Source organism: Mycetomoellerius zeteki, unplaced genomic scaffold (genome assembly GCF_001594055.1).
Source record: "Mycetomoellerius zeteki isolate Tzet28-1 unplaced genomic scaffold, Tzet1.0 scaffold113, whole genome shotgun sequence".
In the NCBI taxonomy this organism is placed as follows: Eukaryota; Metazoa; Arthropoda; class Insecta; order Hymenoptera; family Formicidae; genus Mycetomoellerius; species Mycetomoellerius zeteki.
This window is the reverse complement of record NW_017256051.1, coordinates 1789305-1807270: the sequence shown is the minus strand read 5'-3', so window position 1 is coordinate 1807270 and position 17966 is coordinate 1789305. Positions and strand designations below refer to the sequence as shown.

At 34.6% G+C, this 17966-nt stretch overlaps 1 protein-coding gene across 1 annotated transcript in view; it reads right to left on the bottom strand.

Annotated features, from left to right (window-relative positions):
* Positions 1 to 17384: 17384 nt before the first annotated feature.
* The window catches only part of Octalpha2R (alpha2-adrenergic-like octopamine receptor), a 114785-nt gene continuing 114203 nt past the window's right edge, over positions 17385 to 17966 (bottom strand). The window contains 1 exon segment of the mRNA XM_018456526.1: positions 17385 to 17966. This exon segment is cut by the window's right edge and continues 10 nt beyond it. Coding sequence (XP_018312028.1) covers positions 17847 to 17966 — 120 coding nt within the window. The 3' untranslated portion in view covers positions 17385 to 17846.

The window sequence follows — 17966 nt, the reverse complement described above, 5'->3', positions numbered from 1 at the left end:
GGGGTGCACGACTTCCACGCGAAGCGACTCTCACCTCCCCCCCCTGCTAAGGGGCGCACGACCTCCCCCCTGTTTAGGGGCACACGACTTTCCATTCTTAATAACTTTCCTTCTTAATAACTTTTTAACGGGTAATGAACAACGGCTAAAACCTATTGGAGATTACTCAGAATCACTGGAGGATCACTCCCTTCAATGATTTTGACTTTAACAACATATGTCAAGGTCAAGGTCATTGGAGGAGAGTCCCCTAATCTGGAATATTACCTTTATTTGAATTTTATTACATGGTTGCAACTTTTTTTTACAAAATAATTAAAATCTATAAAAATATTAATATTATAGGAATCATTTTCATTATTTTCTGTGAATATTCAATACTAAATGGCAATATCAAAACTACTAAAATAACTAATTCTGAAAATCACGCTGTTTATATATGAATTTCTTGCAATTCAGCGAGGAATTCTCGAGCAATGTGAAAGGACGCGTATGTGTTCACACATGAGAGATACTGGTGGCGACAAATCAAAGTTACGGACGGAATGGCTGCTCCACTGCACTGTTACCCGAGAGAGGATGTTTCTATAAATCGGGAATACGGACTTTCGGCGAACTGTAGACCGAAGGTGCTGTGCAAGAGAGACGAAGAATCGAAGAGAGATGTAGATTGCAAGAGAGAGAGAGGGGGGGGGTGGAGGGTAGAGAAGGATCGGGGATACTGAGTGAATAAAACACCGCGCCGTGTGGAACGTCAACAACGGGCGTGTTCGGGTACTCGAGAGACGCTGAGATTGGATTAAAACTCAAAATCGAGTTGTCCTCTCTTCTCTCGTGCTCGCTCTCAGATTTACTTTGTGAACTTTCCATATTCCCGGCTCTAATCGCGATACGTGTTTACTTGTGGAAAGAGGAATGATGTCTTTACTTTCTTTCGATGGACATCGGAAGTTGTCCATGACAAAAGACTTCGAAGTCTACGGAGTGTAATCCGGTTGCATCCTGTTCTCTTCGTATCTTCGGTCTCAAATGACCGCGGTGGCGATCAGAATCTCTTTGATAGAATTTTCAAGTTGAATAGGATTCTCCTCTACTTACGAACTTGATCACACCGAGAATTTACAACGAGTAAAGTTCGTCCGAGAGTTGCCATTCAACAACGAGGCATAGTAAAATAATATCTGCTGTTAGATATGGAAAGATGCTTTAGATCCCTTTTTATTAGAAGATCTTTTATAATGAAGAAATGAAATTCGATTCCAATTGTGCACAAAGCAATATTTATCTTACCTTTTCTACTATGATTTTTAATAGAGATTCCTGAAAAGAAGAGCTAGAAATTTAAGACAGCTCAGAAATTTACCGATGTTATGTTTATTTATTTTTAAATTTTGTTTTATATTAAACATTTGATCAAAAAAATGAAAAATAATGCTATATTATGCAAGAAGTTGTTCTTATTTTTCAAAATCATTATTAACATGCGGTAATTATGAATGATTGCTAAATATGTACTTATCAATTTCATGCTATGTGTAATTCTGTATGTGCATGACGTATCATGTGGATTATCATCTGGCTAGTTTTCGTTACGTCGTAATTCGCTCGATTAATATTTCAAACGCCATATGAACGATCGTAAATCGCCTACTAGATGATTAATGTGAATTTACGATAAAATATTCATGGGTGAACATAATTAGAATTTCTCTCCCAGCTGTGCGACCGAATTTCAATCAATATAGCGATAGCTGTAACGAGCTCTATCGATCTCTACGTGCTTAAATTGATTATTCCCGATTTCACACCGATTTCACACTTCAGCTCCATTCGGTGAGCGAAATTCAATTCTCTCGATTGCTACTGCCGCGAACTATTGACAATTGATACTGATTAATTACAATCTCGATGACAACAGCATTTCGTCTTCGTTCTTTTTGTATGTTTGCGTCACGCACGATGCGATCTTGTATATGATGGAAATTCACTCATTGATCAGAAATGCATCGTCGAAACGAAAATTCAGCATTTAGACTCTGAGTTATTATGATGTAGACGACACTGTACTTCGTGCACAGTGAGTTATGTGCAAGGAATAATGCAAAAATGATAATTTGTCTCATATATTTATTCCTATCTATTACAATGATGTTTATTTCAGATCTTATGAATAATAAGAAATACTTTTGCTTAAATTCTGTTTTTTAATAAATTTAAATAAATTTATATGTAATACAGGAAATGAAAAATGTTTTTATTATATCGTAAAAAATTTGATTATCGATATACATGCTTCTCACTTTTTGTTACATTTTTATTTTATATTTATTTTTAATTACACAAAAATTTTGTAATTTGTAACATTAAAACATTTTAATAATATATAATACAAAGTTTTAAATTAAAATTTCATTATATGAAGCAAACTATTATGATTATTTTATCTATAAATTTTTTTTTACAAAAAATGGAAATATTATTTTTATTTGACTTTAAACTGGACTCTATCTTTTTCTCTTAGCGCGCGGCGATTTGTGATTCATGTTTGTAATAAATGAAGAATATACATCGCAAATTTTGTACACACAAATGATTTATCTATTAGATAGTTTTAATCGATTATTATTTAAAATATTTTTCTTTAGAATATAACGAAATCATGTTGCGCGATATATCGTTGATTCGATTGGAATAACACGTACACAGTCGCAAGCTCTTCAATTAGTTTATCGCATACTAAACGGATTCAAAGACTAATGTATTGTCAAAGCAACTGGTTGTGCCAAATTGAAACACGTAATTGAGACATATGCCATAGGAGACTGAAAGAAGAGTACAAAGGAAGTATTCCATATCGACATATCATGCATAACGAACTTGGCTAACTATTGCGTATTTAGTATATATTACATATTTTTTTACTTTACTTTATAAGCAATATAAATTTCAAATAAAGTATCCATATTTTTATTTAATCTAATTTATTTAAGAAGCACAACGAGAATTTCGTATTAACGAGATGCAGATATTGCATAGAGGGAAAAAGAGGGGGAGGAAGTATGCGAGAGAGAGAGAGAGAGAGAGAGAGAGAGAGAGAGAGAGAGAGAGAGAGCAATAATTTGTCGTCGTGTTTTCATTGCACGTAATTATCGGACTTAGGAAGTTTCGTTAGTTGGAAACTTCGTTAGAAGATCTTTACTGTAAGGAGCTTTGCGTAAGCTTTTGTAAATCCCTCTGCATTAAATATAATCGGTATATCGACGAAACGGATTAAAGCCTAGTGGCTGCGGCAAATCGATAAATTTCTTTCAATAATGAGAATAGTTTTGTAATTAAATCATTTACTTACCTTTCAGTGGAGGTCTCATTGACTTGTTTCTTTTTACGAATCGTAATTTTTTTTTGTGACAAGAAGAATTGTGTTAAGGGAGTAGTAGATCGGTAAAGAATAAGACGTTGAGAGTTCTTTTTTCATCATTTTTTATAAAACCAAGTCATAGCGTACTGATAGATTTTTAATGTCAGTATACATCATAGTTTACTCTCGTTTCTTGATCTTCGTAGCATACCCGCTCATGACGGGCGTTCGATCTATCTCGTATTTTCGATAGTCGTATCGAGATCGATCAATCGTCCGCTTTGGTGCACTATTGAGAACACGATTTGAGCACAAGGTACAGCGAACGTAGACCAATAAAGCTATTCGGCCCTTCTCGCATTTTGCGTATAATATATCTTTTCATCGCTGAAATACTTTGATTACCCGCCTCTTTCTTCTTTTGTCGTTCCAATACTCTCACCTACGCTATCATTCACAGTTCACACGCATACACGCACGCATACACATACATTTTACTTCTTCATCTCTTCTCTTATTTTCTCCCTTTTTCTCTCCATCCGTTTACTTTAAGCGTTTAATAAGGAAGAGTACGGATATTCACTCGGAGAGAGAAGTATTATACATATGTTAAAAAAAAAATAATTTATTTTATTTAACGCAGTGTCATTCTCGGCCGCATTTCCATCGATTTAACGTCTTATAACATTATTACGCAGTATTACAACGATTCCGCCTCTTCTCGTTGGTCGATTTGTTCCATCTTTTTTTACGACTTTTTTCTTTTTAATATGTAACGAACTTATACGAGTAGTAGAATATATACGCCTTAATACGGTCGATTTATTAAATACAAAAATTATTATCGCTATTGCGAACCTGCGTGTGCTATGGATATTTATATTGTACAAAGCATATCTTTCTCCCTCGTTTGTATGTTCTCTCTTTCTTTTCTTTCTTACTTATGCCTCTCCCATTTTCTCTCTAACTTTTTTACTCGCTTTTTGCAGAGCACATCGTGATTTCTTTCGATTATTTCTATCGAACACTGTCCGCGCTTCGATAACATTTATGTTGCGTATAGCGCGTGAGAAAGACTCGGATCATCTTTAGATACTGCAAATAGAGTTTTCCTTCTATCGCGAGAAGAGTGAACGGATAGAGAAATCCATGCAAATCCGTCTTTCGATCCAAATGTTTCATTTCATTCTCATCATTTCCGGACTGAGCTTATTCGCCATGACGTTCTCGTCGCATCGTTCGTAAATAATATATCGTGGTCTATTCATTATACAATTTTTTTACTGTAACTTATAAATAATGATAAAGAGATAGTCGCTAAGATAAACGCTGGCACTTTTTGCGACTTTTGTCACGCGTTTACCATTAAATTTTAACTACGTTAGCTTTTATGAGCAGACCGCCGTAAAAATTTATGTGACGCGTGGAGTGTGAACTTTTTTCCCCGCTTTATTATTCGTCGTTTTTTGTACGAAGAGAAAGAAGCATTTTCCATATTATTCTTTTTGAATGAGTATCATATTTTGACATTATGATATTTTTCGGTTATGTACGCTTTATAATTTCAATTGTGTAATTGTGCTGCGTCGCATCTTCACAACATTTTTGTGAAAATATCGTAAACTCGAATTGTAAAAAGCTACTCTCAAGAGGCTGGATTTGTGTAGTGAAAGGTGTGCAAGTATTTTACTGTAAATAAGAAAAAAAAACATTGAAAGTTGCACGGAAATAGTTTATCATCAAAGTGGATAAAAGCTTTAATGCGTTAATTACTATCGCGAAGATTTCGCACAAATTTCTTGACGGCGTAAATTGGTCCTCCGATCGCTTCCAGGCACAATTAAGTCCGTTGTGTAAGACAGAACTTGTTTCGTTACCAATAAATAAGTCTATATCAGCGGTAATAAATACGCTTAAGGAGAAATAGGAACGCAAAAGGAATGAAAATTCTATTTATTTTCATAACAATGTGATTTAAGTTACGTTGTATTTCTCAATTTATCATCTTCCTTTATATCGGGAGAAAAGATCGCCTCTTTTATTGTACATATTTTATCTTGATCATTATTTGCGCGCATTAGCAATTATACGTATATAAGTATATTTTTCCTTGTATACGTTACATCGAATACATTATATAAAATGAATCACGTAATTTTTTATCGACTTTACAAAGTATACGTATATATACATTTTCCTTTTTAATAATAAGTAATTTTAATGAAAACAAGATAATTTATTCACTGACCAAATTGCTGTTAAATAGAAGGAACATTTAATTAACAATATCGGGATTTCAATAAATTGTTACTTGTTTCGCGATTTATCGACCAATTCATGGCCGTAATACAAATTGCTGGACCTGTTCCCTCGTTTGTTAGGTGAAAATGCGGCGAGAACGACGAACGGCTCCGTCCGTTTTTCCCTTCTCTCTGTTTACTAATTACACTTCACAGTACGCCCGTATGTCCGTAACTAGTCGGCCGAATATATAGACACAGACGAATACACGCCGAGGAAGGAATGGAAGACTTTTATAGATCAAATTTGACGTAAAATGAATTCCGCGCCCGTACATCGAGAGAGACGGCGTTTTTATTTGGAAATAGAGCGTCAATGTTATTATATATATTTTGTATATGTCGCTGAAGTGCATGTGTACGTCGGTTTCGCGCAGTATGTATTCGTATGCATGTGTATTTTGTATGCATGTGTATTATATGTCTATTTCTTTATTCCAGTAATTTGCACGTGTACGCACTGTAAAAATGATATAATTGCGTGTGATAAAAAATGGAGCGGAATGTCAATGGTGCTCTTAAACATATTTTACTCTCAGTGAATTATATATCTATATATTTTATATGTGTATGTATATATACACATCTGTCTAGAAAATATTTACGACCACTGTTATATATAATTAATTATTAATCGGACGCACGATACTTATGAATGAAACGCAGTGCCTGTTGATTTTCTTTTCACTATTCATAATTTTTCAACAAGAGATGGAAGGAGATTTGAAGATGCTTGTGCGTAAAAGAAAAAAGAAAAAAGAAAAAAAGAAAAATGATTCTTTCGCATAGGATATATGTGTGCGGTTTGAAAAGTAGTCGTGCGTACTCTTCGACACAGCTTTGTCATACGCGCGTTTGTTCTTCTCCTTTCTCGTAACGATGTAAATGAACTATATGAACGAAGATAGAGCAGCTTTTTTTCAATGCATGCGAGTCCAGGTGTACGCGCGCCGAATAACGCAGTATCATCTCGCTGACAACTCGAAATGGAATAGACCGTAATCCCCGTATAGACTTTTTAATTTAATTTTCCCGGAGAGACAATAGAGAGAGAGAAATGTGAAATAAATATAGTGTATATCTGAAACCGACAGTTGCAGAAATCACAAGATTTCTATATTTTCATTTTTTTGCCCAATGTCATTCCATATTAGTAAAGTAATAATTGTTTTGTACAATTATATATATATTTTTTTCTCTGTCTTTTTACAAAGTCTGTGAATGAACGAGAATATCACGTTATGAAAACTTGATTGCATGCTGTCGTGTTTTGACTATTACGTGACAATAAATTGATTATTGTAATGAAACAAAAAGTGAGTATTGCATGTAGTGGATTTACATGTATAGGTGCACGACCCGAAGCGGAAAACTTTTTACAGCTTTTACTGCGTAAATTTCTCTAAACGGAATCCCATTATTCCGTTGTGCTAGCGGCTTTAAATTTGATTTGAATCTTTTGCGTGTTGTAAAACTAGGTCTCGTGGCGTAATACAAAATGTAATGCAAAACATTTATATATATATGTGTGTGTGTGTGTGTGTGTGTGTGTATATGAACTGCTATCACACAGAAGAGTCAGTACGTGTGAATTGAATAAATTACAAGGTATTGCGAGATCCACGTATCGACATTTTCAAAATTCACGTCTTTTCGCGCGACTAGGTACCCGAAATAAAAATAATATCTACATTTTTAAAGATAATCGATAATTAATGTAAAAAATTTGTACATATCATAAAAAGTGTCCGATAGCTTGTCACTTAATTTAACTTTTCATATTATCACTAATTTGCAACAATTTCACGATTTACGACTGCGAAGCCTTCAATTAGAAGCATTTATATTTCGTTATTTCGATTGCTCAAAAGATAATTTTTATAAATTACTGATATTCTCCGTCTTACATTTAATTGTATTTATTTTTCATGAAGGCATACAGTTTTAAATCACAAGATTTTGGAAGCTTAATGATAATACATCGACATGTTTAAAAATATACTACAATTAAAACGGTGGAGGTATTTAACTAACAAGGGAAGTTTCATAACTGTTCGGAACCGATTTGATTCTTCATGAAATATGTTGTTAAATACGAAAATCTAAGAGAGATACGTATTTTTTTATACGTGCGCTAACTCATGTTTAAGGGGTGAAACACCCCTTTGAAAAAAAACAGTATTTCTATTTCGAGCCGAATACCGTCGGAAGTATAAAAGATGGAAAAAAAATTTTTTTAAATTTTTTTTCTTCACAACATTGAAGTACTCTTGAAACAGTACAACTTTTATTTAAAAAATTTTTTTCCATCTTTTATACTTCCGACGGTATTCGGCTCGAAATAGAAATACCGTTTTATTTTCAAAGGGATGTTTCACCCCTTAAACATGAGTTGCGCACGTATAAAAAAATACGAGTCTTTTAGATTTTCATGTTTAACAACATATTTCATGGAGAATCAAATCGGTTCCGGACAGTTGTGAAATTTCCCTTGTAAGCGAAAGTGCTGAGAGAGAAGCGTAGATTCAATTGTCATTATTTATGAATGGCTCTGCTTACAGTGTTTATAACGCAAGTGATGTAATTTCGGAGCATATGCCTGAAGGAATGCTAATGAAGTAGTCGACAAACGATAAAGAGGCTTCCCTAAACCTTTGTCAGATCCTACACCTCGTTATTTATGACAACATATACGAAATGCAGTCATATTTAAACGGTGATCGTTCGCAAAGAATTTGAGGAAAGATAAGGCATATTTTTTCGCCGTATTATAGGTACAAAATGGAGGAGTGCATTTTTGCAGAAAAGAGTGTCAAGAAGAGTATGCTCGTGGATGTCATTTCGTGTTGCGCAACGATTTTTTCTTGATTGTACAAGCATTATTTGTTTGTTGTCGGGTTACTTAGTAGGTACTTGGTAAATTTTTGTCGGCGTTACATTTACGGCGAATCCGTAATGGATACGTCGGATCCTGGATCATGCGGTGATCGTGGATCGAGAACTCAGAGGTCTCACGCGGAATGCGACGAGTCGCATCGATTCATAGATAAAATGACTAGTTTTTTCCTCAAATATACAGAAAATTAAATACGATATACTTTAATCAATATTTTTAATATTATTCAACAAGTAATAAAATATTCAGCACATTTTACTAAAATATTCGGTATAAAAAAATAACAAGATTGATAATTCTACTGAAAATAATTTTACAAATTATACATACGATATTTATCTTATTTTTATTTTAAATGTATTGAATATATTGTATGTATTGAAATAATAATTTGTTTCTTTAATACATCATTATATAGTATAATATAATTTTTCTGAAATTATTATTATAGATAAATGAGTGAGGGTTGGCCGCTTTACTTATAATGATTAATTTTATTCTGAAATATTTTAAAATATTTGTTTGAACGGATCTATCACTGCTCGAACAAAAATATCAATAGATTGAGATAATTATCGAGGATTAAAGGTTTAACGCACGTTTTCACATCTTAAGAAAATCTTGAGAAAGTAAGTCTAAAAATATTAGGATTTCAAAGAGTCAATTATACATTATTATTTTGTAAAAAGGAAAAGTTTGGAAAATTAAATTAGAATGCAATAAACGTTGAAATATTTGATGCATAACTTGACGTTACCATTATGCGTAGCAATATTCTTTTAGACTTACACTATTTTTCGTAGTACATTAGCGTTTTGTCATATCGATTATCGCAGAAAGTCTCTATATATAGTAACCGTATTATACCAGTAAACGATAACTGCTCGTGTGGTGGAATCGTTGTAACGTCGAAATTGACTAAAGACGAAACGTATCACTGAAAAGTGTATGCTACAATCGGCGATGTAGGTATGATGCTCGTGAATCGATATTCGTCAAACATGCTCATACCGCGAGTGTCACCTTATTACGTAAGGTAACATGTAATAAGCTAAATGATGACGCAAAATGCGACTCTTTTTGCATGTCGGACCTCAAAAGCGTGTTCAGTTTTCCAAGCTCGATTGTTAACAGTATGCTACACTGTGGAGCGAGATCCACAAATGTATGAAAACAGCCATAAATCATTAATGAGATCTGTTATTTTGTAATGTTTGAATATATTCGTTAGAGTCGGCGTTGTATAGATATTTTCTTTATGTAGCGTACTTCGTTGCAGAATGCAAGTTTATCATGTATGCTGCTTGTTACGACTCGCATCGTTTGCTTTTCCACTCGATGATAGATACTATGGTATTTTCCGCGCATGTTTGCCACGTGTAACTAGAGTGATCCGGTCGTAACAATCGTGCGAACTTCTTTTCACTCTCCATAATCGCGTTACATCAATCACGTCGGTGTTCCACAACCAACGCTGAATCTGTAACGAGCCTTGTTTTATAACATGCCAGATAAACACGCATTACAGTTTGCAAAGACAACGGACAAGAAAAAACTGACACGAAAATATATTTAATATGTATTGTGTAGCGTGAACTTAAACTATCTCTGTAGAAAGAAGAATGTAAATTTTTGATAATCAAACCATATAATTAGACCTGAGATTATAAGATCTATATTTTGTGTCTTTTTTTATGTGCGGTGTAAAATGCTGTCATTCTTAAAAATTTGCAGCAACAAAATCGAAATTTTTAAATTGTAGCATATCGTTAAAATTATTATTTATTATTTTCCTGTATAGCTAGATGAATATAATCTAAAGAAGTAATCCTTTTTAAAAACTTTTAAATTGTAATATTTTATATAATATGTGTAATTTTATATTTTTTAAAAAATAAAATTACATTTTAAATTAAAATCGACATATGTGTGTGTGTGTGTGTGTGTGTGTGTGTGTGTGTGTGTGTGTGTGTGTGTTGATGCTAATTGAAATTAGAAAGAAAGTAAAACGATATGCGATCTCAGGTTTAAGTGAAGAATGTGTCCCTAATAAGAATATTTACGTCAATCGATGTAGTTGACACGGATGTCTGATAATTTAGGGAAATTAGGAACGCTAAACATGCTCTCGAAGTTTTAGTTGTTTACACACTTAGAATTCGCTTTCTGTGTTGACCTAGCATCAAATTTCGTAACGCGTGGTCGCTATTGTCTCTATAGAACTCCCATTAAATGGACTGTTGTAATATTCGATTTTTAATTGGGAAATCAATATACTTATAATATCTAATCCCTACGTAAGAAGTCGCTCACAGACTAGAGCCAGTCTCCTCCATGTTTCTTTCGGCTCTATTTATGTTAAACATGGAGAATTAGCTGGCAGCTCGGCATTAATTTCTATTTACATAGTAAAAGTTTCTCATAAATAGCACTATTAATTATATTCGTAATTTCTTGTTTTTATCTCTGTTGTAACATTATACTCTCATTCTCTATAACAGATAATCAACGCTATTAGACAATAGGACTTTTGCATCGATAATAATGAGTACTAACAATGATGATAATAACCGTAATATGATGATAATAATTTTAATGATATAATATCGACAATAATAGTATATAGTTTAGTCTTTAATATATATATTATGTATATATAATCTCGTAATATATATTTTATGTATATAGATTCTTCCGATTATAATAATACAAGTTTCATAATATCTCTATAAGTCAATCGTTCGTACGTATGCGTGTGTTTGTATTATATGTATACATATAATATACGCTTTTATATAATAATTTACGGTAATCGAGATAGCGTAAATTTCTACATTCTCTCTCCTACTATTTTCTCTCAATTTGTAACACACACATTCTCTCTCTCTCTCTCTCTCTCTCTCTCTCGTCCATGCCAATTTTACGTAGCATCGTTCTCAACCCCATTGCACACTTTGAAAGCGTTTTAGTGATATCACAGTGATTTCATTGCTCCAATATCATCGATAGAGTAAAAGTCCGCCGGCGACTCTGGCGCGCGAATTCGTCGTGATATACTCGCATGGTAATCGCGAGCGCTCGTTTCGGATCCGAGTCGTCCAACGAGCGCATAAATCTGGCAAGGCGATGACGGGAACATAAATCTCGGTCGACACAAACGACCTCTTCGTAACGAGCACGGGCAACATTTAAAAAGATATGGTGAAATACGAGCTACAATTATTCGTAATGCACAAGCATATAACAGATTTATGTTAATCCAATATGCGAAACTGACGCGATGCTCATTTATTTCGAGTTAATTAATCTGTCGGATAATAATATATTGTTCTTTTCCATCGGTTCGACCTGATATTAATTGTGATTTATAAGAAGTTATAACTTTGATAGTGAAATACGAACAGTTATTTTTGTTACGAAATGTGCTTAATAGTTTTTATCGTTATAACTTCCACTTATGTGATATAAAGCTTTCTCTTTTCTTTGCGTTGACAAAATTGACAAATAAATGTGATAATATTTTTCTGAAAGAATAATTTAAGGTGCGAGATATCATGTAATTTAGATGACAAACCAATGCTGTAATTTAAAAGAATTAGGAAATAATTTTAACATTTGGCCTATACATGAATGAACAATTTGGAATACATTCTTTCTTCTTCCGGTGACATTTCTCATTATTCTGCAGTAAATCGACTGTCGTATATACAACTGCAACGAAATGAATTTTCTTCACACTCGAATAATCCGGAATGTTGTCTCTCATTCGTACATGTATGTATGTGTGCAATGTGCACCCGATTCGCAACTATAAAAATTCCTTCATAAAGTCGATGCGGTTCGCTTCTCTTGAAAATTTGGCAATCTGTGCCGAATAAAGAGAAATCGTAGCAACCGTGTGTGCGCATCAACGATGATATTCTACACGCGCGGTCTCGATCGTAAGATAAAAATGCCGTTTTATCGCGGTTGTAATAAATCGTGCATTATGACGGCGCTCTAAGTCGTGCGTTTCAGTTCAGCGGAAATGCTTAATCCGCAGAGGGAGATTGGGCAAATGAAGTCTGAGCCTCGAGATTTGTGTTCCCGGGGAAAACGATCTCAGCTCGTTCACCGTCGCGTTTCTGAGCTTTCCTATCGTCCGTCCCTTTTCTCTTCCCTTCCCATTCTTCTATGAAGAATAAACTTTTCCGTCCCGCCACCCAGTTACTCGCAACTAGGACGGACGATTCGAAGTCGGCAAACGCGGACCAGCATTAATTCTTTTCCTCTCCTAGGGGAAAATCCAGAGCGATTTCTCTGTCTGCCTCTCTTTTTGTAGATTTTCATACGATAGCGAGATGGATGTAACAACGATCTCGCGCGACGCAAGAACCACCGCCGTCGGCGTATTGGAAATAACAGATAGAATCGATCGGTTGGATTCCTACTTTGATTAATAATATCTAATTAATAGTTTTAGGATATTAATAATAGTAATAACAGAGTTTTATATATATATAATATACACGTGTGTTACAATGTATGTATCGGTTTCAAGTGCATTCGCACGTTGTGTCGTATAGCGCTTTGCGAGTGGCGTATTGTGCACCATATTAGAGTCAGATTGCACGGATATAACCGAAATGATCGTAGGAATTAGATACAAAGATTGTTGCGATTGTTATGATTCTCACGCGGATTATGATAGCTTAATTTGAAAACTGTCACTGTACATTATACTGCTTAGAGAATATCGTGTACATAAAGTAGATAACTGACACACATAGAGATTTTCCGAAAGATTTGTTTGCAAAAAATCTTCACCACGCCTAAAGCGACTGGTGTTACACGTATTAATTGATGACAATTGGTAAACGGTCATAATTTTTGTTATTTACGTTACTTACATTTATCTCAATCTTAATGATTTGCGCTATTTCTTTGCATGGCCATTTATATTTTATTCGCTAATGTCTTACATATTTAAAATCACTTATGATATTATTTTATTCGTATAATTCATTCAAATCAGTGCGTCTTGTATCTCGCTCTCGCTCTCTCTCTCTCTCTCGATATAATTAATAGAATTAATCGTATAATTAAAGCATAATTCAATAATCTCTATCGTCTCTGCCTGTCTAGGATTCCCAAAGACTAAAATATTTGACATATAATATTTTTAGTTCTTGTTTAATTATTCTTTGGAATTGTTACTAATAATGTTCAGAAAATTTTATCTTCAAATATCTTCTGCTTATTAAAAAAAATCGTAAATTATACTAACATATAATATAAAAAATAATAGCCATTTTGTGTGTGTGGAATTATAATAACAGAAAAAAGAATTAATAATACATAAAATCAATAATATAATTTTTAAACGGGTTAAGTAAAAGTAGTGTTTGAGGGAGTTATTTTACATTCATATATATCTTGCGTGAGATAAATGTGTTAATTTCTGTATTAAACAGCTGATCTCGCATATGCGTGATATTAAACCAAAAGATCTTTTTGTTTAAGTTTTATGATAAAAATGAAGGTTGAATAGTTTTTATTTGAGCAATGAGAAAATAAATCAATGAGAAAAAAGCTAACAGTAAATTAGATTGATTAACAGAAAATGTTTTCAAAATATGTGAATTATATATAGGGATACGTCCAATCAGTTGATCTCTAAAAAAATTAATATATTTTTTCTTCTCTTCAGCAAACAGTTATTATCATTAGAATCGAAAGAATCACGTTTTCATATCGATAAAAAAAAAGTGTCAACGAGTGATGGAGTTGTATTTAAATTCTCATTGAGTATATGTGACTTCACATGATCTTGTCTACGTATTTGTCGTATAGCGATTCAACGCAAATAATCATGGCGAGTCCAACGACCGCGGCATTCGTGTAATCGATTACTACGTGTGGAAACACGCGTACGTCTCTCTTCTCTCTTTTGTAATGTTCCTCTTTCTTTCTTTAGTAAAAAGAAAGACGATGCGCGTGTTCTTATTGATCGCGGCTATGCTAATAATCCATTCAACGAATGCCACAATCTTATCAACCAATTCCATATTGGTTTCCTCATATCCAACCATCCGATCACCTATTATCCCTTCGAATTACCCTTTTCCCATCAACCACTTCGCCTATTATCTTATCAGGGATCAGAAAAAAGGAGGAAGTAAATCAAAAAGGAATAATAATAAAAATCCGAGAAAAAGAGAGAGGAAAAGAGAAAGAACAAGGGAATAAAAATAGAATAAGCTAGAGTTTATCAATTAAGAGTTCTAGAAATCTGCAGTACAATGTGTACAATTAAGTATAAAAACGGTTAAATTATATACAATAGAAAGTATGATAAATTATTTATACAACTACAGTTAATAAATTAAGGTAAAGCTAAAAATAGACAAAAATTAAAGATCTTGAACATTAGGAGCAACATTACTGAGAAAATTAATACTAATGACAGTTGAAAGAAATCCTGAGGGAGTCTTAGAAAGTTCAAATAGGAAGTAAGAAAGCAAGTGATTGAGAGCGAGATGCAATATCTGTACACACATACGCTCATAAACAGACAGGTAGGCATGCATACTCTTAAAAATTACAGAACCAGACGCGCGAGATGTGTTTATCGATTTATCGTTGTGGTGTATTGCGCGTCACGTACGTGCGTGAGCGAGTACATTTCCGCTAATGCACACGCTATATTGGGCATATAAGATTTATGATGCTCGAGCTTATCGTTTCTCTCTCTCTCTCTCTCTCTCTCTCTCTCTCTCGTTCGCTCGCCAAATCGAACATACGAGATCAGCGAAAAAGAATGGGTTAACATCGTCTCTTTGGAAATTTCGGAAGAAGAAAATCCCAAAATCTCGCATCGTGATCTCTTTTGAAGAGTCATTGGAGAACGTATCGCGAAAATCTCGATTTGATGGAACGAAATGAGGAATATTGTTACCCGGTTGTGTTTCCGCAGAATAGCGAGCAGGTGTGCGAGACATCATTCTCTCCTTTCTATCTCGCATCCCCTTTCCGCGTATGATTATTTCGCAAGAATATCATTCGTACTGACGTAAGAGCATCTGTTTGCTGGCAGACACGGGATTTCTGTCTTACGGAAATATTCTGTCTTAGGTGCGGTCTCATTAATTGGCAGATCTATTCTGTACCTTTCAAGAATTAATCGGTCGTATTTGATCATTCTATCGTTCATTGTGCCGCTTTTCTGTTATTGTTACACAGTCAGGTATAGAATACATCCACCGTATGTCGAGCAATCATAACCTAAGTATGATTAAGGGCTGATCAGAGTCTTTGTTGATGACGAGGAATAAATTTGAGTAATGAAACATCGGTATATATATATATATATATGTATATATATATATGATTATTTTATTTTTATCTAAATTTGCGATTAATTTTGGACCCTGTGATGTAAAATGATTATTCATTGAGTTTGGACAAGCGTACGTACGCTGCCGTTCGCATGTACGTACATACGTACACACGTCACATATATGTAGGGACAATGCGTGATGGAGAATCCAACCTGCGGTTAATCGTTTTTGTGCCGATTTATTCTTTCGCGATATCTCGTTTAATCGTTTTCAACGAACGAAAGATTAATTATTGCTGTACAGTTAGGCTATGATAGAGGAACCTGTTTGTAAAATAGAACTTCTGTGTTTCTTATATTTGTTTTCGTACGAAAGAAACTACATGAATATACTACATACATACGCACACCAGCACGCATCCATATACCCTGCACGTACGTGACAGAATTATTAAATTCTATACATGCGTAATCCTTCGTTAAAAGTAACATTGAAGATTCACGATTGTAACGTCGGACGTTTAAAGGGGCTGTCTCGAGCCCACGACGCGCGAAAATCTAATTAGTAGGAAACGTATATCATATATACTGTCTCGCGTTTTTATTTATTTGTCAGTAGATCTGCCGATGATCTTCAACGTTGGTTGGTGTTGACGTAACCGATAAGTCACGGTGTTCGTAGAGTTTTCCTCCCTCCTTCGATCGCGTATCTTCCATCGTAATCATGTATGCAACACGTATAAATACAATTGAACACTTCAATTTACATCCTGTACGATTGTGCGTCCTTTGCTCTCAACAATAGTTGGCCGCGTTGTTCTTAGATAGCGTTCTATGAAATTTGCAACTCGTTCAATTAGTTTTTCCACGATGAAACTAAGTACATCTACACAAACATGTGCATGCTGCGTTGCACGTACGCAAATTTGGATTGTCATTCCTTTCATAAACGTGACAAGAGATTAAGCACGGCAATAATATCTTCTATCCATAGCTAGCATGTTTCTTCTGTTTGCGGGTTTCGCCTGCTATCCTCTATTCTTTTGTGGAAGAAGAATGATCAGTAAAAAAAATGCGCGGGGGATGGAGGAAGGAGCGATATGCTGCCTCTTGGTCTTGGAAGCGATTCGCTTTGTAAGGTATGTCACAAGTTCGAGAGTAAGTAATCCGTGCGCGTAGCGGATTATATATATTCCCTTGGCCAGCCAAGTGAACAGTGGATTTTTCGTTGATCTGTCGCATGCAGCATGTACAAAGTCCGTGTGAGTTGTGTAAAGATAATAGAATTCGATTCTGCTCGTTAAGGGACTTGTTTAATAGATCGTTCTAGTGATTGAAATGTTCAAAACACTATTTCTCAATAAGATTTTTCATACTCTAGTTTTACCATTTGATAACGTAGAAAGAAAAATTTTCTTGAGTTTTGACGTTTTTTAAAAAGGTCTTCTCTGATCAGTTATGGATCTCGTGTATCCAAGATGACTTACAATGCGACGTATCTCGCATAAAGAGGTAAAGAGGTAAAGTTGTACGTTGGTTTGATGGTCGCAAAGAAAACAATTTTTTAGAAGATAACAACAATACTGAAGGAATATACGAATTCAGAGATGTGTGCTGTCTTTTCTCGATTCTTATTCTTCACACGTGCGATTCTGCAGTTTTCAGTGCTCGCTTTGTATTCCGAAAAAATCAGCTGGAAAACTTTTTTCGATTTGAAACGCAAACTTCTCGTCTTGTCGTAAACTCCTCGCATTTCCGATTCCATTTTTCGCAAATGTTTCCTTGGCATTGTAAAATTTCACCTTCCTCTTATGATTAAAGTTTCTCTCGAGGATAACTCGAGGAAACAAATCGGATGTTGCGCGATGCGATCGAGAAAACATCCTCGGAGTACTATCGGTATTCTCATATACCCGAGGACGGAAAATATAATTATCGTTAGCGTCCCTCTTGGTCGACACTGTATTGTATTGCTCACTTAAACAATATTCGGCGGAAAGCACGGCGGAAATCCTTATTAAAGACTGTGTAAATGAAGGGATTCAACGCCGAGTTGGTGTAGCCGAGCCAGAAAGCGATTACGAAGGCCTGCGA